The sequence below is a fragment of the Balaenoptera physalus genome (genome assembly GCF_965194825.1).
Source record: "Balaenoptera physalus genome assembly, chromosome: 19".
NCBI lineage: Eukaryota > Metazoa > Chordata > Mammalia > Artiodactyla > Balaenopteridae > Balaenoptera > Balaenoptera physalus.
This window is the reverse complement of record NC_138900.1, coordinates 9,438,253-9,463,791: the sequence shown is the minus strand read 5'-3', so window position 1 is coordinate 9,463,791 and position 25,539 is coordinate 9,438,253. Positions and strand designations below refer to the sequence as shown.

General features: G+C 57.5%; 2 protein-coding genes across 2 annotated transcripts in view; both read left to right on the top strand.

The window, feature by feature from the left end:
- The window catches only part of PNMA8A (PNMA family member 8A), a 106,630-nt gene that overhangs the window by 39,580 nt on the left and 41,511 nt on the right, over window positions 1-25,539 (top strand). The gene's annotated exons all lie outside the window — the stretch shown is intronic.
- Window positions 42-23,630, top strand: PPP5C (protein phosphatase 5 catalytic subunit). Its single transcript, XM_082438252.1, has 13 exons — window positions 42-251; window positions 6,384-6,625; window positions 13,670-13,817; window positions 14,508-14,629; window positions 17,450-17,515; window positions 17,837-17,935; window positions 18,864-18,969; window positions 20,367-20,509; window positions 20,635-20,722; window positions 21,591-21,631; window positions 21,729-21,907; window positions 22,844-22,925; window positions 23,108-23,630. Exons 1-13 carry the CDS (start codon window positions 131-133, stop codon window positions 23,168-23,170), a joined length of 1,500 nt encoding a protein of 499 aa, XP_082294378.1. The 5' UTR covers window positions 42-130; the 3' UTR covers window positions 23,171-23,630.

The window sequence follows — 25,539 nt, the reverse complement described above, 5'->3', positions numbered from 1 at the left end:
AAGGGAGCCTTCAGGGCCCGCGCTTTACGACACTTGTGCAGCAGCGGCAGCGGCAACTCGGCACTCCTTCGCGACGATTCGGCCGGGTGCCGCTGGCCGCGGTTGCCAGGGTGGGGGGTCGCTTTGCGGCATGGCGATGGCGGAGGGCGAGCGGACTGAGTGTGCTGAGCCCCCCCGGGATGAGCCCCCGGCTGATGGCGCTCTGAAGCGGGCAGAGGAGCTCAAGACACAGGCCAACGACTACTTCAAAGGTGCGCCCGCCCTGGAGGGAGCGAAGGAGGGTGGAGAGCGGCCCAGGTCATGGGGTGCCGGGCCCGCGCGGAACCATGGCAACGAGGAGCGGCAGCCTGGGCGCGGGGCAGGCACTACCAAGTGACTGGGCGTGGGGAGGCCGAGGATGGCGCTACCAAGGGGCGACAGAGGGGCCTTCTGAGAGAAGGGATGACACCTAGAAGTGGCGTACGGAGCGGGTGCTAAGTGGGGAGACTGAGGAAGGCGCTTCCAAGTGTGAAACGGGAGGGGGACGGGAATGAGGGCACTACCAAATGTGAGACCTCAGCGGTGCCAGCTTATGGTGAGACCTGAAGAGGGCGCTACCAAGTAGTGACATGGGGCGGAGCAGTGATGGCGCTACCAAGTGGAGAGACACCAAGTGGGGGGGAGGGGGGAACTGTCCCAATAGAGCAGGAAATCATGGGAGTGAAGAATAGATCATTAGATGGGAGGACAAGGAAGTAGGAGATTTGGGGTTACACCAGGAGAAGGGAGGTTCTGGGAGTAGAGGTGAGGCAATCCCAAGAATAGTATGACTTAGGATCTTGGGAAAGAAAGATGTGGGGGCACCCATTCATTCATTAATTCATTACGTTTATTGAGCATCTGCTATGTGTTAAGGACCATGCTCGACTTTAGGGATGTAGCAGCAGATGAGACAGATGTAGCCCTGCCCTTATATAGCTTGTAATTTAGCAGAAGAATCAGACATTGAGTAAACACACATAAATAGTAAAATATTTAGAAGCTGTGATGAGTCCTTTGGAAAAACCCCAACGGAGTGTGAAGTAGAGAATAAGGATTAGAGGCTAGTACTTTAGAGAGGGCGGTCAAGGAAGATCGTACTGAGGAGAAGGCATTTAAGTTGAGAAGGAGAATTGGGAAGGAGTGTCCCAGGTGGGTGGAGCTGCCTGTGCAAAGGCCCTGAGGTCGGGAATGAAAAGAGACTGGCTGGCTTGGCTGGAACTTTAACGAGTTAGTAGGGAAACAGGTACAAGGTAGGCTTAGGACAGGGGCCAGATCACGTAGGGTGTCACAAGTCACTGCATAGACTAGTGTGGATTTGACTCTGCTATCCAAGAGGAGACATTGAGTAGGTAGACGGGCCAGTCTGGAACTCTTTGGAGAGGAATTCGGGCATGATCAGCCTATGCGCGGACTGGAACACCCTGGAAATGGGTGAGGTCTCCTCAGAAGAGAAGGGGCCTAGTACGGAACCTCAAGGGATTCTAAGGTTTAGAACAGAAGAGGCTGAGTAGGAGTGGTCAGTGAGGTGGAAGGAAAATCAGGAAAACTGAGAGGAGAGAGTGCTTCTAGAAGGAGGGGCTGTACCTGAGGTCAGATGCTGCCAAAGCGAGCACCGAGCATTGACCGTTGGATTTGCCTCCATACCATGTTGGTGGGAGCCTTGACCAGAGCGGTTTCTAGGGGATGATGGCGATGGTAGCCAGAGGGAAGGGCGCTGAAGAGTGAATGGGAAAGGAGGAAGTGGAGACAGCAAGTGTTGACAAGGGTTTTGAGAATTTTGGTTCTGAGAGGGAGTGGAGAAATGGGGGGGGAGGGTGCCTTTTTTTAAGAATAGAAGAGACTAAGAGTATGTATGGTCCTATAGAGAGAGAGTTGATCCTGCAGGAGAGAGAGGAGAGCTACAGCAGCAGAGCCCTGGAGGAGGGGTGGGGCATGGGAGGAATCCAGAGCATTAGTGGAGAGCTGTCCTCTGGTGGGAGCACGAACAGATTTTAAGAGTGGGAAAGTCAGGTCAGGCCGGAGCAGCGAGAAGGAGGTGGGACTGGTGAGAGGTGAGGCTGGAAGGTAGAGCCCTGGAGGCAGGTCAGGGACGTGATCCCGAGGGTGGTAGGAAGCCAAGGAAGGTTTGAAGAGAGGAGCGACACAGTCTGATTAGCGCGTTTGAAGGCGATCCCTCAGCGGCCTTGCAGAGACTGGATCCGAGGGCAAGGCTGGAGACCAGGAAGGAGACTAGAATGGTGGACAGGTGAGTGGGGAGGGGGGTGCTGCCCACTAGGCTGGAGAGACGGAAATCGACTCAAGAAATGTTTCAGAGGGAGATTGACAGCGGCCGCCTGGAGAGAGGGAGGAGGGAACCCCAGGCAGGAAGAGCTGGATGACAAAGGCCCAGAGGTGAGCCTGGCACCAAGGAAGTGAGTGGGGCTGGAGTGTAAGAGGCCAGAGGAGTTTACTGTGAGGCTGCAGGCAGGAGCCTGAGCTTTCCACTTGAGGACTCGAGGAGCCGTGGATGGTTCTGAGTGGGGAAGGACTGGATTGGGTTTGTGCTTCAGGAAGACCCCTCTGGAGGGGCAGGAGGGGGCGTACGCTGGGAGAGCTGGGAGGAGGCTGGGGCAGGAACCTGGGCAGGAGAGGATGAAGGCCAGACCAGGGCAGAGAGGGGTTCTCGGCTTGGAAGTGAGAGAATAGATTTGAGAGATGTTCTGGAGGCTGACTTGACAGGACAGGGTGACTGCCTGGCTTTGGGGCTTGAGGGATCAGGTGTCCAGGACAGGGTCCAGTCTCCAGCTGGGGAAGGTGTGGAAGGTGGGGCTGTTCCTGAAATGGGGATCGAGAGGAGCAGCAAGTATGGGGGTGATGCTGTGGCGAGGGAAGAATTCTGGGAAACAGTGGGCCATCGGGAAGGGCTCCTTGCCCTCCAGGACCTGGGATCTGAGCTCTTAGGAGGCCTGAGACTGGGCAGGTAGCCAGCGGTCCTGGCATTGAGCTGGAACGGAGGGGAATGCCCCTTCTGGTCCAGGTCCCTTGCTGTTTGGCAGGCAGCTGCAGGCACAGAGCCCCAGTCTCCAGGGCTGGGGGAATAACAATAAAAAGAATAATTACAGCTCGCCTTAATTGAGCCCCTGTGGTGGCCAGGTACACCGCTTTGTTTAATCCTCCCCCGAGCACTAGGTGGGAGCGGGCCTGTTTGCTTTACAGAGGAAGCTGAGGCTATGAGAAGTGAAACCGCTTGCCCAAGGTCAGAGTGTGTGAGCGGCACCGCCCGGATATCCCCCTTCCTCACCACGTGCTTGGCGCCCACGTTCAGAGTCCTTACCCACAGCCTCACCTGGAGCCGTCCTGGCCCCAGTGGGAGAAGAGGGGCCCCAGGGGCTCAACGTGGTGGGAGAAGAGGGGCCCCAGGGGCTCAACGTGGTGGGAGAAGAGGGGCCCCAGGCCCCCCGCCCCCGCCAGCATGGCTGGATCACTTCTGTGAACTCAGGCCCATTCCAGAGGCCCTGGTGGGGCAGAGCCTGATCCCCAATGTCGTTCAGCTCTCTTCCCCTCTTTCTGGGCCTCATTGACCCCCACCCGCTTCTGTAAAAAGAGAGGGGTTCTATTTGACCCCCCAGGAGACCTCTGAGTCTAAGAGTTTGTAGACAGGCTTAAGAGCTCCGGCTGCCTGGGTTCAAATCTTGTTTCTTCCTCTTACCTGCTGTGTGACCCCTGGGCAAACCTTAACTTCTCTGTGCCTCAGTTTCCTCCTCTAAAATGGGGCCTCTCTTGAGGATTAAATGCGCTCATATTTGTCGAGCACATAGAGCAGGGCTGGGATCTGGTGCCACTGGGTAGCTGTGTGAAGCACAGGCCCCTCCTGTTTCCTCTGCTCTAGTCTCTTCCTTTCATTTAGTCATTTATTCACTTCTTTTACAAGCCTCTGCTGACCTCTTTCTCTGCTGTAGCCACATTTCATCCAGGAGTTCCTTTAACCCTCACAAGCAACCCATGAGGCAGGGCCGACTGTGGTTCCCGCAGTTCGGGTGAGCAAGCTGAGGCTGAGAGGGGAGGCTGGCTGCCCAAGGTCTCGCGGTCGGGATCCTCAGAGCCAGATGTCAGGCTCCGAGACACCAGGCTCCCCACCCCATGCCGAACGGCCCGGCAAGAGCGCTGGCCAGTCAGCCTCTGGAGCCCAGCCGGGAGGCTGGAAGGAGCCCTCGAAGGTGTTGGTGTTCCAGGGAGGGTCAGTCAGACTCGGGCTGCCTGGTTCTGCCCTTGCGTGTTTCTGGGAAGTCCTGGGCCTGCCCTCCAGCGCTCACCATCCTGGGGGACACACCCATCGCCTAACGGTGACTACCCAGAGGGGGCAGGGCTGGGATAGGGGAGCCCAGGGGCCGAGGCAGCCGGAGAGGTGCCTGACCCAGCCTGGGTGTCAAGGAAGGCTTCCCAAAGGAGGTGACATCCGGGCCATTTGAAAGATTGCCAGACATTAGCCTGCAGAAGGAATCGCTGTTATATTGTTCCTGGCATCTCCCAGCACCTGGCTTCTTTCTCTAGTGTAGGTGTGTCCTGTCTTTCTCTTTCTTTCATTCCTTCCTTCCTTCATTCAGGAACCATTCATGGAGCCTGGAATCCTCTTCTTCCATTCTTTTCACCTGACTCACTCTTCCTCCTCCTCCAGGTCTCAGCTCCAGCAGCCCTCTGGGTTGCCCCAGCTGTAAACACTCTGGGGGTGGATCTGTGTGTGCTGTGTCACTCCCACCCCCCAACTGGACTGTGCGCCCCAGGAGGGCAGGGCTGGGGGCTGCTGTGTCCTCAGACAGGGCGAGGGTTCAAAGAAGTAAGACAAACAGGGACCCTGCCCTTATGGGGCTTAGGTTCAAATTGCGACGATGGATTATAAGCAAACAAAACAAAGGAAAGCCATGGTTTATCAGATGGCTCTGGAGAAAAGAATAGTGGGAGTTAGGGCAGGAATTTTCATTTTAGGCTCAGTGTCTGGAGGACTCTCTGAAACTTTAGACCAGAGTGGGCACGTAAGTTGCCCAAGGACACACAGCTAGTAAGGAGTGGAGCCAGGGATTGGGCCCAGGCTACCTGCCCCTGTGTCTGTGCCTGTCTCTATGCCAGGCTCCCACTGAGAGGCCACCTGGTACGGAGGATGAGAGTGGGAGCATTTGGGTCTTGGCCTGGCTCAGAATTCCTGCCTGCCACTTTGTGTGATGGGGTTTCCCTCTTAGAGCCTCGTCTGGAGAATGGGGCTAAAGCAGCTGTCCTCAGGGTTGCCGTGAGGGTTCAGTGAGGCGACTCAGGTACCAAGAGCCCCACGTGGCACCTGGCACATCATGGCCCCCGCAGTTCGGGCACACCTCCTAGCTTTGGTCTCCTGCCTGTTGAATGGCCACACGGGCGGGGCCCAAGACAGCTCTGCAGATACAAACTGAGTGTTTGACCTTGAACAAGACCTCTGTGGCTTGCTGTAAAGTGAGCACCAGGCGGTGCTTATGCCGTGGGGATGTGAGGATTCCACGGGCCGAGATGTAACGTGCAAGGCATGGCCGTAGCTCATTTCAAATAAAATTGACCTTTCCCCTTGGCCAGATGTCACCTCCTGTCACTCCACACTTAGAACATTGATGTCCACACCCAGCTCTGGCTGTGGTCTTTGGGATCTGTCCTGCCAGCCTCCCTGCCCTCATCTCCTGCCCTCCCCCAGCTCACTCCACCCCAGCCACACCACCCCCTTGCTGGTCCTGGAAATAATACTGTGTCACCCCTTCCCCCCACCCCCCCAGGGCCTTTGCACCTGCTGTTCCTTCTGTTGGGAAAGCTCTTCCTCTGGTCTGGTTTGTCACTTCCTTTGGGTCTCTGCTGAAATGTCCCCTTCTTGAGACCTAAGTAGGTTCCTTTTCCTTTCCCACTTCCTATTCTCCTACTAGAACCCCTCTTCGGGCTTGTTTACTTGCTTTGGGGGGCTGGACAACCAAGGGGCTCAGGGCAGACTCACATTTGCTGGTTCACAGCTCAGGTCTGGCACTCAGTAACATATCCTCTCCAGGCCATGGGGAACGTTCAGTAAGACCCTCCTGAAGTCCTGGAAGAAGTATTGTCCACCTGGGGCCTTCTGGGGGGTGATGGTTGGGTGGATGGGTGTGTGGAAGTGATTTGGGGTCTTAGGGATTTGGGCCTGAGGAGACAAGGCCTGTGCTAGGGTGGGACAAGTTAGGACAGGGAAGGGGGGTGGGCTGAAGAGACGTTTCTGAGCTCAGCTGTGGACCTCAGTTTCCCCATCTGTAAATTGGGGGACTGGGCGAGTACCCAGCCTAGGGGCCTCTTCTGGCTGGGCGGTGGCAGCCTTGCCTCATGCGTCTCCTCCTCCATCTTCACAGCCAAGGACTACGAGAACGCGATCAAGTTCTACAGCCAGGCCATTGAGCTGAGCCCCAGCAATGCCATCTACTATGGCAACCGCAGCCTGGCCTACCTGCGCACTGAGTGCTATGGCTACGCGCTGGCCGACGCCACGCGGGCCATCGAGATGGACAAGAGGTACATCAAGGGCTACTACCGCCGGGCCGCCAGCAACATGGCACTGGGCAAGTTCCGGGCCGCCCTGCGCGACTACGAGACGGTGAGCCGGGCCTCGGGGGGGCGAGCCAGCTTGCAGCTTCTGAGCCGGGCGGGTGCTGAGGGCCGGGCGGGGCGGGCTGGTGGAGGACGGCCTCTGGATGTGCGGCTGGACTAGATGGGGAAGGTCTGCGGAGGCCATTCACACGTTTACTCACCGCTTGCTCATCCAACAGATGCCAGCCGGGCTTGTAGCCCAGCTCTGCCATCGTTGCCTGGTGACCTGGGACAAGTTGCCTGGCCTCTCTGTGCCTTCTTTCCCACATCTGTGAAATGGGAGGACAATAAGACCTACCTCTCAGGGTTGCCGTGAAGAATAAATGAGCCTCTGCTTTCCAAGTGTTTAGAACAGCCCCTAGCATGTAGTCATGCTAAGGGCTGTTCTGTAATAATTAAGTATTATGATAATTGTTGCTGTTATTGTTGGTGAACAAGAGGCACACAGCTCTTCTGGTGGAGCTTATAATTCGGAGGAGGGCAAAAAACAAACCCGTCATTGTGAGGGTACACAGAATCGTTGCAGGTGAGGATATGGGCCTGGGAGAAAATAGACTAGGGTGATATGCTGTAGAGGGACAGCAAACGGGGGGTGTGTTTTAATGAGGTGACAAGGGAGGGGACCCAGAGGACGGCAAGAATTCACCAGTTCACTCGCTCATCTGCCACCCCATCACTGTAAGTGCTCTGATGATAGCGCTAGTGGTAAGGACCCCCAGAGCACACGCCTTCATGCCAGGCATGCGCTATACGCTTCTCGTCAGCTGGCCGAGTGACTTGCGCGGCAGCCCTGCGAGGTGGGAACTGTGATTACTCCCATCATACAGATGGGGTGACTGAGGCCCAGACGGCTCAAGTCCCCTGCCACCAGCACGCAGCAGGCGAGCGGCAGAGCTGGGGTCTGAACGCAGGCAGCCCAGCCCTCCGGCCTGCGTCTTTTCCACTCGAGAGAGTCGCTCCTCGAGAGTAGGGGTTTTGTTTATTCTGGTCATTGGCTTGGTGCTTGGCATCCAACAGGGGCTTAGTGTTCGTTGAATGAATGATCATTCTGCCCCCCTCCCCGCAACGCACCCGGCACGCCCTCCTTTCATGTCATTTGTCACGCACTCTGAGCGGCTTCTGTTGTGTCGGGAGAGGCGACAGGGGAGGCTGAGAGCCACAGGCTGCAGTTGGAGGGAGCCAGGTCAGACGGTTGGGGCTGGCTGCTGGCCCCGAGAGGAGGGCGGCTGTCAGGCCAAGTGCAGGCTCGAGCCAGGCGCTGGGCCAGGGGCACCTGTGTCAGGGTGGGGCAGAGGCCTGGAGGAGGAGATAATTCAGAGACTGAGGGGCGGAATGGAGGAGGGGGCTGGGGTGACCCCCCCGGGAGGAGGAGGGAGGAAGGAGCAGCGGAACAGAGCCCTTACAAGCGTGGGCTCCCAGGCCGTTCCCCAGCCAAGCCTCTCCCTTGTCCCTTGGCGTCCTCATTTGGAGAATGGTGACAAGAGGAGTGGCCACCTCCTGGGCGGCTGTTGGGCTCTGGTGAAGTGGTGTGCATAAAGATCATAGGGCTGGAGGGCTCAGTAATGAGTAACTCGGAAGACAGGTGGGGTTGGATGGGGGCAGGGCTTTCCTGCAGGTCCCCAAATGGGGGGAGGGGCCTGGAGGAGATGGGAGGGGGCAGGAGATGAGAGGAACCCCAAGCACAGGTCTGCGGCACAGCTCTGGCCCAGACTGGGGCCTCGCCCCGCATATTCCATGAGGCTGAGAGGTCACTTGCAGCCGTCTTGTGGACATACTGCTTCTGAGTTTTCTCCCGGGCCTTGCGGATGCCCTGGGGGCTGGGGCACGGCCCATTTCCCTGTGAGGGCTCTGCCAGCAGCCCTGGGGGGCCCCTGCACGAGCCTGAGCTCCTTGCCCGCCTGGGCCAGCTGCCTGCCTGCAGGCCGTCCTTTCTGACGTGTTTCATCAGACTCTGGGCGCAGGGCAGAGGGGCTGGGCCCTGGGGTGAGTCCCCATCCAGAGTCTCTACCTCCAGGGCTATCTTGTGACATGCTGGAGTTTCACGGAGGATGTGCCCCGGCCCCCTCTTAAATCATGGCATCCTGGGAGGCGGAACCAAGATGTGACCTTGGTTAAACAAAGAGCCTGAGGCTCTGTCTCACAGCAGCCTGGGCCCTCAGGTGAAGGACCTTTCTTTTCTCAGCCTCAGTTTCCTCACCTGCCTACTCACTGTGGGCCTAGCTCTGCTGTGAGCTCTTGACGTGCTTTTTACAAGAAGGAAAATGCGTTCAATCCACTTTACAAGAAGGAAAAAGAGGTCTAGAGAGAGGAAGTCCCTCCTCCAAGGTCACCCAGCAGCGAAGTGGCAGGGCTGAGACTTGAACCCATAGTCCATGCTTGTAATGGTTAGTGGGCCGTGAAGTCAGTGTAACAGTTGGAGACCAGCACTTTTGTCTTCATCAAATAGAATAGAGAAGAAGACTTCATTGTTCATTGTTTGGAGGAAGTACGTATATATTTGTGAAAGAGTATTTTTCATTTATGTGAGTACGGATGTGTATTAGATTTGATAAAATATCTATTTCTTACCGTGAGTCATAGTCTCAAGTTCTGAAGGTCACTCATGCAGGGGCTGGAGGCACCGGCTCCACGGTCAGGACGCCCGGCTATGAGCTGTGTATCTCTGAGAGCTTTGGATCTTCGGCCTCAGTGTCCTCATCTGTAAACGGAAGAGAACAGCAGAGCCTGCCTCAGTGGCCTTGTGAGGATTCGGCAAGAGTAGTACGTTCAGAGTAGGGCCTGCCCCTGCTCAGTACTGGGTGCGCTTTCTCCTGGGGGTGTCTGGGGAAGAGCCTGCGGCCCCCAGGAAGGGCTGTGTGCAGGCACAGGGCCTTGTTAGGGGGCGGGGAGGTGGGGGCATCTCTCTTCTGCTCTCCCTCCAGGGCAGGAGCTGATCTCCCCTTTCCATGGGTCCATGTTGAATCCCTCCCACCAACGCCCCTCATCTCCAAGCTCATCCTTTCCGGGGGACTCTGGCTCCAGGATTCCCCGCCCCCTTATTGGGCTCCTCTTCTCAGAAGATTCCACCTGTGTTCTTTCCCGTCTGTGGCTGGAACTCAGGTGGTGAGTCACACGGGCCCGGGCCGGATCTGGGGGACTCCTTCAGCACTCCTCACCCTCTCCTGGGATTTTTGGGGTTTGGTTTGTAATATGGTTTGCGTTTGGGTTTCTTCTTACAGCATAGCCCAACACAGTCAGTTAGCAATGCGTTTTGCCTCGCTAGCCTGTACGAACACCCGTCCTGCTAAGGTATGGACGTATGATAGTAACAGGAACGGTCACAGCTGACACCTGACACGGCGCTCTCAGGGGCCGGGCGCGCTGGTGACCTTCGTGCTGTGGTAACTCATGTGATCTTCATGACAACCCTACGCAGTGGGGACTCTTACTATCCCTGATTTACAGGTGAGAAGACCGAGGCCCAGAGAGTAGTCACTGCCCCAAGGTCCCGCAGCCAGGAAGGCACAGCCTGGTCCCAGACTTGTTGACACAATCATCGCCCTTAGCTCAGGCAGCGTACTCCGATGGTCTCACTCTGATTTATTATGGAAGGAATGTTGGTGTGACCTCCTAGATGAATTCACTGGAGGGTCTCGACCCGTGGGGTGAAAACGCTAGTGTCCTGCTTCCCACTGCCTCCCCCAGACCCCTGGCTTCTTTGGTTGCCCGTGTGCCACGGGCAGGCACGGCCTCTCTCTGGGCTGCATCCCATTACCTCTGCATTGGAAATAATCGTAATGGCCCGCCACACGTTGTCATGTGGGTCCCCTGAAGTCAGCTTTTGCTCCCAGACTACAGTCCTTCACCTCAGTTCTAAACCCGAGCCGTTGTGAAAAATAGTCTGGTAAGTTTGGGCAACTCATTTGGTGGCAAAATCTGACCTGAACTAATAGGCCGTTGATGGTCTTGTTTGCCCCCGTGTAGTGCGACTAGAAGTTTCACTGCAGAAACGGGAGTGTGTGTGGTTACCAGGTGCCACCTGGACTTGCTGGAGGTGTCCTGTAACATACAGCACGCGGGTGCACTGTGTCACCTTTCTCAAATCCGAAGAGTTCCCAATTCCCAAACACGCGCAGCCCCCATGGCTTCACGTGGGGATCACAAGCCTATGTTATCGTTTCATTGATTCGAGTCATTGTAGTTACTGCCTGTGAATACCCCCAGCTGAAAATACCACTTTTTAAAAGCAGCTTTTTATTTTGAGAGCGTTGTAGCTTCACACGCAGCCGTAAGAGGTAATGCAGAGATCCCACTCTCCCAGTTTTCCCCGTGACATATCTGGCATCACCATCAGAATCTGGATATTGACACGGATACAACCCAGATCCCACTTGTTAAAGAAAAGTCCAGCACTCAGTTCTGACCCAATAGGCCTTGGGACCCACTAGGCCCCTCCAACCTGGAGCAAACGCCCTTCCCCAGGAGCGGGAGCCTGGCAGGGTCACTTCCCTTTCCCAGCCAGGCAGCCAGTTATAGGAGCAGTCACAGCAGCCCCAGGCCCTGGAACAGGCACTCGCTCGCTGCTGGGCCCTGCGATGGGCCTGATGTTAAATTCTCACAGCCACCCTCCACCTCTCCAGCCTCCCTCGCTTTCTAGAAGCTGAGGGAGGCTGGAGAGGTAGGGCTGCCTGCCCTGGAAGGCCTGGATGCAGACCCCGGAGGCCTGGCCCCAGAGCCTGCACTCGTGACCACGACGGTGTGTCCCTGGAGGGCGTGCGGGGCACTGTGGGGACGGTGGCAGCGGTGGGGGCGGGAGCACATCCCAGCGTGCCTGGGGGAGCAGGACCTTAAGCAGGCAGAGAACTGAATCCTGGCTTCTCGGGTCAGTGCCCTCACCTCTCTGGGCCTCAGTTTCCTAATCTGTCAAATGGAGATGTGATAACATCACATAGAGCTGCTCTAAGGATACAGTGAGCAAGGTAATTGCTTACAGCGTCAGGCACATGGTGAGTGTTGGAACACTTAGCTGTGTGCTGTCGCTGCTGCCGCCCCTTTATTCCCGGGGTCGTTGGTGTCTGCCTGCATCCCGCACCCCAGCCTGTGAGCTCTCTGAGAGCAGGGTGGTGGCTCAGAGGGGATGCTTAGTGGGGCATCCATCCACTCCGGGCATTCGTTCACAGCTGGGACACGGCCTCAGCCCTGCCCTCATGGCCATGGCCGCCTTCCAGTGGGGAGGCAGACCGTCTCCAGCAGTGCTCAGGGCTGGGGCGGGCGGGGGGAGCCCAGGGCCCTGTGTGAGCCCAGAGGGGGTGCCTGACCCAGCCTGGGGGAGAGGGGAAAGGGGAGCTGAGACCTGGAGGAGGAGGAGGGGCTAGAAAGTCGCTGGAGGTAGAAATGAGGTGTTCTGGGCCGGGGGCAGCCTGTACAAGGCCTGAAGGTGAGAAGGAGCTGGCGCACTTGGGGACTTGGGAGTTTGGTCTGGCTGGTAGTGCTGGGCAAACAGGGAACGTGGAGGGGTGGGCGGGCCTCTGTGGGCCAGGCCCAGTGGTGGTTTGGACTTCGTCCTGGGGTGTGGACTCGTAAGGTCTCCTTGGTCGGGAGGACTCCAGGGAAGGTCTGGTGCTGCCTTTCTCCCAAGCCTGGCACCGCACCCCTACCCCGGGTGGAGCTGCCTGGCAGGGTGCCTTAGCCTGAGCCTGCCCCGAACCAGCTTCCTGCCCCACCGCCTGGCCTGCACACCCGTTCTCAGGGGCGTGAGCCACACCGACCCTCAGGGGTTATTAGCAGATGCCTTTTCCCAGGCTTCTGACTCACTCTGCCAGGCTTTCCACCGGGGGGCATCCCTGCCCTTGAGGGCCAGCCCTGGCACCCCCCTTTCTGCCCCCCGGCACAGGAGCTGTGGGAGTCCGCTCCTGGGGAGGCCAACAGAGTGCGCAGGTCAGGCAGGGTCCACTAATAATTACAGGAACAGTTACAGATAACTAAACTGAGGCTCAGAGGGGTGAATTCACTTGCCCAGGGTCACCCAGCAAGTAAGTAGCAGAGCTGGGATCTGAATGCAGCCCTGCCTGCCTCTCAGCTTGGAGGATCAGAGTTTGTAGGAAGCGGGATAGAAGGTAGGGAGAGCGGAGAGGACAGGCTCCTTTTCCTGAGAACTAAGTGTGTCCCAAAGCCGTGTGCCTGCTGCTTCCTCCATACGATCTCGTTTAATGAATGCAGCAGCCCACGAAAGGGGGCCGTGAAGAGCAGCCTGCGCTAATGTGGACTTGACTCCCGCCTGGCACCGCTGCACACACTTCACAAGTGTTCACTTGTTTAGTCCTCCCAGCCCCCTAGGGTAGATGCACTGTCACCTCTACCTTACACAGGAGGAAACTGAGGGAACTCACTTGTCCTGGGTCTCCCCAGCGCCCAAGGTTGAACAAGGGCCACGTCACCACTAGGTGCCCACTGCTGCCCGCAGAGCCCAGGCTGCATGCCAGGCCCTGTGTATCACCCCCAACAGCCCTGGCAGGTGGAGCCTGTCATCTCCCCCATCTTGCAGATGAGAAAACTTAGGCTCAGCGAGGCCGGGTTATCCAGCAAGTCATTGCCTCTTCAGATGAGTCTGGGCTGTAAATTAGGACTTTGGATCCGGCCCACCCTTTCCTGTCAATCCCACCCCCCTTGGCATTGACTGTAACGGTATTAGTAAAGTGCACCTCAGCCCGCTCTGATTCCAATGAGGAAGCTGAAGCGGGGCCAGTTTTATTTTGATGATGGTCAGAGCTAAGATTTATTAAGAGCATCTGCGTGGGTTAGCACGTTTACCCACCCGGCAGCCCTGTGTGGGCAGCTCTGTCAGGCCCAGTTTGGTGATGCAGAGGCCGAGGCCTAGAGGTGAGGCGAGCCCAGGCTTGCACCCCTAGTGCACCCGGCATGGCTGCTCTGCTCAGCAGTCGTGAAGCCCCGGGCCAGGCAGGCCGAGGGCAGCCGCGGCGTCCCCGTCTCCCTATGGCTCCTCTGCCCCGACCCCGGCCTGGCTGTTGATGCCTCTTTCCTTCCCTCTCCTCTCACCCACCCATGCACTCAGGTGGTGAAGGTGAAGCCCCACGACAAGGATGCCAAGATGAAATACCAGGAGTGCAACAAGATCGTGAAGCAGAAGGCCTTCGAGCGGGCCATCGCAGGCGACGAGCACAGGCGCTCCGTCGTGGACTCGCTCGACATCGAGAGCATGAGTGAGTCAGGCCGGGGTGCCCTGCTGTGCCCGGCCCAGAGCGTTCCTCGTCTTTGCCTGAGCCCTCCATTCCCAGTGCATGCTGGGGCGCCGGGGGGATGGGGCTCTGGTGCCTCTGGTGCCTGTCCGCACACGCTGCCTGTTGCTCCTTCGCCTGCGCTTCTGGGGACTCCACAGTCCAGAGCTGGGGCTGGAGGTCCCGGGTTCGGGCGAGCTTCCCTGCTGTACCACCCACCCTGCCCTCCGCAGTTGCACTCACCCGTCACAGGCCTCCTGTGTCTGGTTTGTCCGTAGGTCCTCTGGGCGCTCAGCTGAGTCTGTCATTCATTCCACAGATGGTTATTGGGCACCTAGTAGGTGCCACTGTTCTAGGCACTGGGGATACAGCTGAGAACAAAACAGTCCCTGCCCTCCTGGAGCTGGTGTCCTAGTGGGGAGAGAGGATTGACTAGTCAGTTAACAGTGTTAAGTGCCGTCAAGTCAAGTCGGGGAGAGGGCCTTTGAGCTGACCTGAACGGAAGGAGCGGGCCATGAGAGGACCCCGCCGGGGAGTGGCATCTTCTCTCACTCCATCCCCCTCTCAACCTGTGTGTCCAGCGCCGTGTCTGCCCCGTGCCTGGGAGCCAGGCCCCACTTCCCACCCTCACAGTGGCCATGGCCTCTGACTCTCATCCCCCCATTCACACACCAGCCATCGAGGATGAGTACAGCGGACCCAAGCTTGAGGACGGCAAAGTGACAATCACTTTCATGAAAGAGCTCATGCAGTGGTACAAGGACCAGAAGAAACTGCACCGGAAATGCGCCTACCAGGTAACGCCCCTGTCGAGGGCTGAACGCGCTTGTGACCCCGGGATAGCATCACAGCCGGGCCTGAACCCCATCACAGGGCGCGAGAGGAGAAGGGTGGTACCGGCAGCGAACACTTGCTGAGCCCGTGGTGTGCCGGGCACCCTGCAAATGAATTCTTTATTTCTAGCGTTTCCATTGGGTTATTTTTTTCAATAGCTTTCATCTCTCTTCCCCATATGTTCATGCATGTCATTTACCTTTTCTGCTAGATCCTTTAACACATTTTTTTCATAGTTATTTTAAAGTCTCTGTCTGGATATTCCACCATCTCTGGGTCTGCTTCTGTTGTGTGCTCTCTGCGTCTTATAATTTTTTATCGTATGCCAGACACTTTGTGTAAAAGAGTAGTAGCGACCGAGACAAAACTTTGCTTCAGGCGACGGCAGGACCTGACTGTCGGGCTGCTATCGTGGGGGTCTGTGTCCACCTCACCTGCAGTTTAGGGGCAGGTCTTACTGGACTTAGTTCACCGCCGGTTTCAGATGTTTTCTGAGTGGAATCAGGACTCTCCCATCAGCAGGGCTTGGGATCTTAGTCCTGGCAAAATCCCAGGGATGTCTTTATGCTGTAAAGTCTCCAGCTTTTGGAACTGGAGGAAAGCGCTCTGATTTTCAGCCCTGCTGCCAAGATGGGGTGGCTGGGGAGTTCTCCGCCCTTAGTCTCACCCCCGCTTTTGTGCCTCAGATGGCCTCTCTGTACCACGCCGCCTTGCGCCTCGCCTTCTGGGTGGCCGTGGGAGAGAATCCGAGGGCGAGGGCGGAGGCCTTCTGCGGCGGGGCCCCTCGGGGCTCTGTAATGCCAGCCCACGCAGGCACGAGGGTTCTGCCGGCTTCCTCTCTTCTCAGCCTTGAAGGGTCTTGCCCTCCTGGCGCGCTGCCAGGAGGAATGCACTCACGGTCCCTTTCTCCCAGGGAAGGATTGATTAATTTAGGTTTCTTTGTGTCCTTGCTCTCAGATGTTTCAGGGGTTTTTTTGTTTGTTTGTTTTTGTTTTTGTTTTTTTGGCTTGTTCTCGTCATTAGGGCAAGAATGACAGTCTTTTACAAACTCTTTACATTCTGACCTGAAGTGGACATCTACTTTTTTTTTTTTTTTCCAGGCCCTGCTGTGCAGCTTGTGGGATTCTTAATTCCCCGACCAGGGACTGAACCCAGGCCCTGGCAGAGAAAGTGCCAAGTCCTAACCACTGGACCACCAAGGAATTCCCTCCTCTTTTCTTTCACACTCTGTTTTCCCAGCTTTGTATTTAGAACATTGTCAAGCCTACAGAAAAGTCAAAAGAACAGTGCGGTTAACATCATACCCCTTTCACCTAGGTTCACTGTTAACATTTTGACACATTCACGTCATCTTTCTATGTATATGGGGGTGTATATACACATACACTTTTTTCTTTTTCCTGAACCATTTGAGAATGAGTTGCATCATAATCTGTATCCCCTAAAAACAGGACGTTCTCCTACGTGACTATGATTTAGTCATCCCACCTTAGTAATTTAGTACCAATACAATAATACTGACTAATGCAAACAGTCCACAGGCTGTCCATAAGATCTGCAGACATTGTCAGGTGTACATGACATTGTCAAGGTCATCTTCAATCTGAAAGAACTAATACTCTGTGTTTCTAGACAAATATTTTAATTTTCCCCAGTCTTTCCCCCCAGACATTCTTTTTAGCTGTTTTAAAAAAAAAAAAAAAAAATCCAAAATCTGGGGAATTCCCTGGCAGTCCAGTGGTTAGGACTCTGTGCTTTCACTGCCGAGGACCTGTGTTCAATCCCTGGTTGGGGAGCTAAGAATCCCACAAGCTGTGCGGCGTGGCCAAAAAAAATAATAATAAAAAAACAAAATCCGGAATCCATTGAAGGATCAATTACTGCATATGACCTGCCTTTTTAACCTTTTTTTCATCGAGAGCAGTCTCAAGCCTTTTTGGGAGATTTTCGTGACATTGACATTTAGACATTTCCAAGCCAGTTGTTTTATAAAATTTTCCACATCTGGCTTCATCCTGTGTGTTTCTTCATGATGCTGATTGATTTTGGGTTTTTTTTAACATCTTTATTGGAGTATAATTGCTTTACAGTGGTGTGTTAGTGTCTGCTTTATAACAAAATGAATCAGCTATGCATATATCCCTATATCTCCTCCCTCTTGCGTCTCCCTCCCACCCTCCCTATCCCACCCCTCTAAGGTGGTCACAAAGCACGGAGCTGATCTCCCTGTGCTATGCGGCTGCTTCCTACTAGCTATCTATTTTACATTTGGTAGTATATATAAGTCCATTCCACTCTCTCACTTCGTCCCAGCTTACCCTTCCCCCTCCCTGTGTCCTCAGGTCCATTCTCTATGTCTGCATCTTTATTCCTGTCCTGCCCCTAGGTTCTTCAGAACCAATTTTTTTTTTTTTTTTAGATTCCATATATATGTGTTAACATACAGTATTTTTTTTTCTCTTTCTGACTTACTTGACTCTGTATGACAGTCTCTAGGTCCATCCATGCTGACTGTTTTAAGAGAAACCAAGAATCTAGGTTTTCCCATGAAATAATCCTGATGTTTAAATGCCGCATAGGACACTCGGGTCACAGCTTGGGGGCCGCCTCTGTTCCCGGCCAGCACCCGCGCGGCCAGACCTCCCCTGCCCCTTCCTCTCCTCTCCCCGCCTCTCCCTCACCCGCAGCCCAGCAGCGTCTCCTGGCCAGTACAGTCTCTCTGGGGCTGGGGTGGGCGGCAGGCCCTCCAGCTGGCCCCACTCACAGCCTGCCCTGCCTTCCAGATTCTGGTACAGGTCAAAGAGGTCCTCTCCAAGCTGAGCACACTCGTGGAGACCACGCTCAAAGAGGTGCGCGCTGGGGGCAGTGTGCGGGCGGGCGGGCCGGGGCGGGCGGCTCCCTGGCTGGGGAGGGGCCACGGAGCTCAGAAACTCACAGACCCACCGGGCTTGGTCTGCCTTCTCTCTCCCTGATGTCTGCCCTCCTCCCCCACCCTGTCTCTCTCCTCCTGGCTGTCTCTCTCCTCCCCTCTTCACTTCTGTGCCTTCTGCCTGTGTGTTTTGCATGGTTCTTCTCGGTCTGCTGTGACCTCTCACCCCTCCCCTCCCCCCTGCCCCCTCCCCACATCTCTCTCTGGGCCCCTCCCTCTCCGGTGGCCTCTTTTCTTCCAGACAGAGAAGATTACAGTGTGCGGGGACACCCACGGCCAGTTCTATGACCTCCTCAACATATTTGAGCTCAACGGTTTACCCTCGGACACCAACCCCTACGTATCCTTCCTCGGAAGGGCGGGCCCCTCCCCTGCCCCGCCTCCCGGGTGTGGGGTGCAGGAGGGAGAGGAACCCCTTTCTGGGAGGCAGGCATGAGCCTGAGAAGGGAGAGGCCTGAGTGCTTGCTCTGGCACTGAGGTGGGGTGGAGCGGCTGGCGGCCTTGTGCTCCGGGCTCTGGGGCAAGGCAGGCCAGGGCCAGTCCCCGCCTGCTGTGTGACCTGGGCAGGTGGCCAGGGTGTCCGAGCCCCAGCTTCTCCCCGGCTTGAAACAGGGCTGGATGTGTGTGGTACGGGAGCATATACGTGGGGCGCCTGGCCCTGCCCACACCTGGCTTCCCTCTTGGCTGTGCCGTTTTCCAGCTATGGCTGTGGCAGGTCACTTCACCTCGCACTTCACCCGAGTGTTCCTCGGGTTCCTTGTTTGTAAAATGGGGAGAAGAGATAGTGGTAAAGTGGGCTTCCCTTATCGGGCTACTGAGAGGAATAGTGTGTTAATACCTGTGACGTGCTCAGTGGCCTGCGGTCCATGCTGAATAAGTATTTGCTGATGTTATAATTGCCTGATGAATGGCCACTGGGTGGGGCTACCAGGCCTGTGCAGTGTCGGGTGGGAGGGCCTGTGTCTCATTTGCCCTGTGGCTTTGGGCCTGTATTGGGAGGAGAGCTGAAGCCGGCTGACCACCTGGGGTCTCCCCCTCTGCCATCAGTTTCCCTGAGGAGCAGACGAGGTTGGAGACCTTACTACCACCCTGAGGCTCAGAGAGGCCAAGCTGCTGGGCCAGACCCACACAGTGAGGAGAGACGAAAGCCCAGATGCCCCAAGCCCTGCTGGCATTCTCGACCCCAGGGCAGTGCCGAGAGGAGCCGGGGTGTGGAGGGGCTGAGGAGGGAGCACTCCCCCCCACCCTTGTTTTCCTTAGCAGGGCAGATATTTAATGGCGACTTCGTGGACCGCGGCTCCTTCTCTGTAGAAGTGATCCTCACCCTTTTCGGCTTTAAGCTCCTGTACCCTGATCACTTTCACCTACTTCGAGGTGAGCTGGAAGGCAGCAGGGTCTGGGGTCAGTGTGGGGACCTGGGCAGAGCCCTCGCTTTTTCCTCTGTGAGCCTCCCATTTCTTATCTAAGAAGTGGGGATACCAGTTGCAGTTGTGTTTGTTTTGTGTCTTCACTGAGATCATGCACGGGCCTGCCCTGTAAGGTCGGGCAGGTTGTGCACTGTGCAGCGGCATCACGTTAATGGAGCTCTGTGGGCCCCGGTGAGGACTTGGTCATGGGAAGGCTCTGATCAGAGGAGGGTCAGGAGCTCTCTCTGGTGTTAAGAGGATCCCTTGGGCCTCCGTGTGGGGAACAAGCCACGGGCTGAGAGTGGGAGCAGGGAGACTGGTGGTGGCTGGACCTGGGTGGGAACAGTGGTTGGATTGGGGCTCACTTTTCAAAGAACCCAGAGTGTCTGCCAGTGGGCTGGATGAGGGTGTGAGAGAAAGAAGGGGTCAAAGGGGGAACTCCAAGGTTTTGACTGGAGCATCTGGAGGCCTGTGGCTGCCACTGACGGATGGGGGGACAGGAAGAGCAGGGTGTGGGCTGGAAGATGGGCAGCTTGGCTCTGGACGTGGCTGTGAGGCTGAGAGGAGATGTCTGGGGGCACGCGGGGGGCTGTAAAGTGTGGGTTCCTCAGCGTACATGTGGTATTGGGCAGGATGAGCTCACCAGGGAGTGAGGGCCGCCGGCAGAGGACCTGCCTGCTGAGAGGTGGGGCGCTGAGCGGGAGATGCAGCCAGGAGAGGACGAGAACCAGGAGGAAGTGAGGGCAGCAGGCTGGGTTGGGGGCTCCTGGGGGCATGAGTGCTGACACCGGGCAGGTTCACAGCCAGGTTCGGGGAGTTCTTGCAGCAGGACCTGGCATGTGGCAGATGCTCAGTGGGGGCCTGGCAGCTTCCTTGTCTCCCCCAGGCCCCAGGAGGGAGGAATGAGGTTGCGGGTGGGAAGATAAGAGCACGGCGTGGGGCTGGCCCACAGCAGGCATTCTGCAGGGGGCCTCTTTTTTGTCAATACCTCCCCCTCCTTGGTACTTCCAGCCGGAAACGTACAGCAAGTCCTTCAAGAAGGAGCCCAAGGCTCACCGGGGCAAGGGACACGCTTCTGGTCACTTGGGGTCAGGGCCAGGGCTGAACCCAGGCCTCACCCACTCCGTGATCATCAGTGCAGGCCTGGGCCTTGTGGCCATGTGCCTTCTCGGCCCGTTTGCCCCTCTAGAAAGGGGACTGAAAACTGTGTCTCCACCCCGCCGGGTTTCTGGGAGGGACCAGTGAGCTGCTGTGTGGGTGCCATTGGCTTGGGGCCACCGGCCTGTCCTCCTCGGTCTTGGCCGGGGTCTGAGCCAGAGGGCGCCCAGCGGTGCTGAGGTTTCTCTTTGTCCTGCTGTCGGCCAGGCAACCATGAGACGGACAACATGAACCAGATCTACGGCTTTGAGGGTGAGGTGAAGGCCAAGTACACAGCCCAGATGTACGAGCTCTTCAGTGAGGTGTTCGAGTGGCTCCCGCTGGCCCAGTGTATCAACGGCAAAGTGCTGGTGAGGCAGGCCCGCCCCCGCCGCTGCCGCTGCTGCCGCCGCCGCCGCCATGCGGTGCAGCGAGCCAGAGGGTTGGGGTGTGGCTGGCCCCTGCCCTCACGCTGCTGTTCCCTCCTGAACCCCAGATCATGCACGGGGGCTTGTTCAGTGAAGACGGCGTCACCCTGGACGACATCAGGAAGATCGAGCGGAGTCGGCAGCCCCCAGATTCAGGTGCCTGGGGACAGCCCCTCCCTCCTGGGGTTCGGGGGCTCCAGCCCTGCCCCGGATGGGCTTTGCGCCCTCGGCAGGAGACAGCAAGGCTGAGCCTCAGTTTCCTGACCTGTAACTTGGGTCAGTGCACCTCCCTCGTGAGGCAGTGCTGGCCGGGGAGCATGAGTGTCCGCAGCACACAGCGGTCATTTATTTATTTATTTGTGAGTTCACCGGCTGCCCCTGGAGTGACGTGATGGGACAGACAGCGGAGTGTTAACCGCACACAGCTGTGGGGAGAGGGTGTGGGTGGAGTGGGGAGGTAGCAGGCCGTGGGAGGGCCTCCTGGGGGCACCACGCGAACGCCGACAGGGCGGGAGGAGGAGGTGCCCTCTTGCAGGAGTGCGGCCGGGCAAGCGCGGGGCGCGGAGGGGCTGGTGAGGCCAGAGCCTGTCCGGCCTCAGGTCCGGGTGGAGAGCTTGGTCTTTGTTCCTAGGGCAGTGGGAGCCACAGAGGCTTGAGCAACAGAGGGACCTGGTCAGAACTGCAGTGTTTAAAGCTCCCTCCAGGGACTTCCCTGGCCCCAGGGCGCTCCAGTGGTTGGGACTCCGCGCTCCCCTGTAGGGGGCTCGGGTCCCATCCCTGGTGGGGGAGCTATGATCCTGCATGCTGTGTGGTGCGGCTAAAAAAACCAACCAAACAAAAAAAAACGCTCCCTCCAGCTTTGGGGCCCTAACGGATTGAATGGGGTCTGTTCCCGGGGGGAGGTCAGCGGGGAGGCGGGCAGCGGCTCAGGGTCCTGTCCCATGTGCCCCATGCCCGCTCCGCGGTGGATGGCCCCTCCCCTGCCCTCCGTCAGGCCCCGACGCTCCCCTCTGCTCCCTTCCAGGTCCCATGTGCGACCTGCTCTGGTCGGACCCGCAGCCGCAGGTCAGTCTGCCCGGGGCCGTGGCCGGCAGGTGCGGGCTGTGGGCAGAGCGGGCGGGCTGGAGGGGCAGCGGGCACCCTGAGCTCCCTGTCTCCCCAGAACGGGCGCTCGGTCAGCAAGCGGGGTGTGAGTTGCCAGTTCGGGCCCGACGTCACCAAGGCCTTCCTGGAGGAGAACAACCTGGACTACATCATCCGTAGCCACGAGGTCAAGGCCGAGGGCTATGAGGTGGCGCACAGCGGCCGCTGCGTCACCGTCTTCTCTGCCCCCAACTACTGGTACGTCCCCGCCTGCCCCACCCATCTGGGCCTGTCTTCTCCGCCCACTGGTGGTTTTCTTTTTTTAACTTTTTGTGATAGAAAATTCCAAGGATACATATGAGTAGATAAAATAGTGTGATGAACGCCCACGTACCTGTCACCCAGGTTCAGCAGTTACCAGCTCTCACCACCTCTACCCCTGCTTTGGGCTATTGTAAAGCAAACCCCAGGCATTCTCTCTTCTACCCGTTGTTTCCCTAGTGTATTTCTGAAAGAAGGAACTCTTCTTTTCTGTATGTAACTGTGATACCACTGTCACACCTTGAAAAGAGGTCACCTGAACCCAGCCAGCGTTCCATTTCCCCACGTCTCTCATCAATGTCTCATTTTAGTCGATTTCTTCCAAGCAGGACCCAAACAAGGGCCACGTTTTCAGTCTCCTGATCTTCGAGTTGCCTGTTCTTCTTGCCCTCCCCCTTGCTGGTTTTTGGTTGAAGAAACCAGAGTCTCTTGTGCTCTGGCCGTTCCATCCCCAGGTGGCCAGACACCATGTTCCTCTGTCCCCTGTGTTTCCTGTTGACTAGAGCCAGGGCATGGTCAGCCTGGAGACCAGGTTTTGGCAAGAGTCCTGCCTCTGTGGGGCTGCCCGTGCCCTCTGCCCACCCTGTCAGGAAGGCCCTCTGCCGGCCCTGCTCCCTGGGCCCTCTTCTCCCCGCCCCCGGCTCCCACGTGGCCCTCTCTCCCCCTCATCCTCACTCCTTCTGCCTGGGCCCCCTGGGCCCCTCTTCACCTGGATTCCTCTCTCTTGCCTGGTCAGCCTCTCTGTCCGTCTGTGTCCTTGACTCTGTCCAGGGCTCTTCTCCCTCCCTCTCCCTGCTCCTCCTCCTCCTTGATACCCCAGGCCCACCCAGCCTCTGATGGACCACACCGGCCCCTCTGCCCTTGTCCCCGCAGCGACCAGATGGGGAACAAAGCTGCCTACATCCACCTCCGGGGCTCTGACCTGCGGCCCCAGTTCCACCAGTTCACAGCAGTGGTGAGTCACCCCCTTGGGTCCCCTGCTCTCCCTGGCCTGGGCCCCGGGGGGAAGAGGCTCTTATGAGTGCATAACGGCTCTCAGGGGTAGGGCTGGTTTCTGCATCTGGTGCTCAGAAGACCCTCCTCCACGCACCGGCCCATTTCTGTCCGTGTCTAACCTGTGTGCCTCTGGTTTCTCAGCCTCATCCCGACGTCAAGCCCATGGCCTACGCCAGCACGCTGCTGCAGTTAGGGATGATGTGAGGCCCACGTGGCAGGGCCCCTGCTCCCCATCCGACCCCAGGCCCGGCCCAGGGCAACGTTGGACCCCCCTTTTACTTTGTAAAGTTTGTATTTATTCCCCTTTAGGTTTGCAGAGGGGGTGGGGGGCTGGCCAGATGGTCTGCTCCCTGGACAAAGAAGAAGGAGGTGGAGAGGCGGAGGGTGGGGCACCGAGCGGGCATTCTGGAGGGAGGCCAGCACTGCTGGGTGGGGCGGGGCCCAGAGGCTTCCCCGCCCCCTTGCTTGCGTGGCCCCTCCCCTGCTAAAGCAATAGGTCCCCACCATAGGAAGACCCCTGGAAGGAGGGTCATCAGGGAGGCCTCACCTGCACCTCACCCGCTCCTGGCAGCCGCAGGGCGGGGCTAGGCTGGGGCTCACCCCCTTCCTGGCTCTTTTATGTCTGTAATTAAATATGTTAAAATAAAGTCATTATTGTAAGTCAGCTTGTCTCCGATGGTGGAGCCTTGGGAGCTGCTGGGGATGGGGGTGACCGCTTCATAAAGTCCCATGCCCTCATCTCTCATCTCCCTGGGGCACCCTGGAGCTGGACAGGCCGGTCTTGGGGCCAGCCAGCCCAGCAGCCCCTTTGCCCATCATAGAGGGCTCCTGAGGGAGAGCTGCTGCCTGGGACAGAGAGTGCCCATCAACGGCTCACGTGCAGCGGGGGAGACCAGGGCAGAGCAAAAGCTAGCAAAAGCTGCTCCTTGCCTCTGCCGATCCCCGTCGGCAAGTGTTCACTGAGGCTGCTCACGGCCCAGCGGGGCAGACCCCTCTTGGGCAGGCCGGCCTCGGTCCTTGCATCACACAGTGAAGCAGACGTCTCCACCCGCCTTGGAAGCCTGGAGGTATTTTCTACCACTTCCCCTTTTATTCTCCGTCAGAGGTTACTGTTGTATCCCCTTCAGGCTGCTCTCCCTGGCTTGGGCCACTGGAGAGATGTCTGTTTTTAAGTCTGAGCTCTTTTGGATCCACCTTTTCCAGATGACAGCAGATGGAGGGTGGAGTCCGGTGAGTACCTTGACCCCTCAGGTTGCCCCCCCGTGCCGGGGACAGAAATGAGGCGATCTCAGTCCTGATTCTGTTTGGGCATTCAGAGAGGCCCTGCGGGTAGGTCCTCTTCTCCACGGCAAGTCGGCATTGCAGTGGGTGTGAATGAACCACCTTCCAGCGGTATGCACTGGGCTGTCCTGGGGAAAATAGGCACGAATCCCAATGTGCCAATTGCATTTACTTCCCATGGGAAACAGGTGTTCTGAGGAGTCCTTCAGACCTACAGGGGGAATTCCGGCAGGTGAGACGCCCGGCATCCTGGGTGTTGTGGTTACTCCTGCTGGTAACCCAGGAGTCCAGGAGTCCCCAGGCCCACCCTCACGTTCAGTCATTTGCTAGAAGAACTCACAGAACCCAGAAAAGCTGTTATACGCACGGTTACAGTTTATCACAGCAAGGAAAAAAAAAATCAGCAAAGAGAAGAGGCACACAGGGCGGAGCCCAGGAGAGACCAGCCACGGGCTCCGGTTGTCTCTGCCGGTGACGTCACACGGATGGCGCTGGCTTCTCCCAGCAACCGTGTGACAGCACGCACAGGGAAGGTCACCTGCGCTTTGGTTTAAAGGGTCTTTACTGGGCTTGGTCACGTTGGCCACCCATCCCACATGGCTGACCTTAGTCTCCAGAGAGACTAGCTGATGCCATGTGGCCCAGGGTCCCCAGCATAAATCTCGGGTATGTATAGGCCACCCAAAGTAAAAAAAGACCCTTATCTGGGAGGATGTTCCCAGGGCTTAGAGGCCCGCCTTGGTCAGACCTTTCTTTGGGCGAGGTGAATCCTTTACTGCACAGCAAACCCTAAGACTCACTTTAAAAACACACACACACACACACACACACACACACACACCCATCTTTCTCTGTTTCATGGGTTGACAAGGCGGCCGTGCAGTTCTCACTTGAAGTCTCAGGCATTTGTGGTCAGGTGGCCTGTGGGCCTGGACTCACCTGAAGGCTGGCCTGGCTGGACATCCAGGATGGCTCACTCCCACGCCTGGCGGCCGGGGCGGGCTGCTGGCTGGGAACTGTGGCTGGAGTGCCCACACTGGCCTTCCCTGTGGCCCGGGCTTCTCATAGCGTGGCAGCCGGGGCCCACCAGGGAGCGTCCTGGATGCCCAGACAGAAGCCGCAGGACCTCACGACCTGCTCTCGGAAGTCCCGATGCATCCCCTCCCCCACATCGTGTCCATCGAGCAAGTCATGTAGACCGACCCAGATTCAAGGGGCTGGGGAAATAGATGGGAGACACTGGACCAGTCCCCTCCCCAGAATACTGCCTGCCACGCGAGGCCTCACCAAGA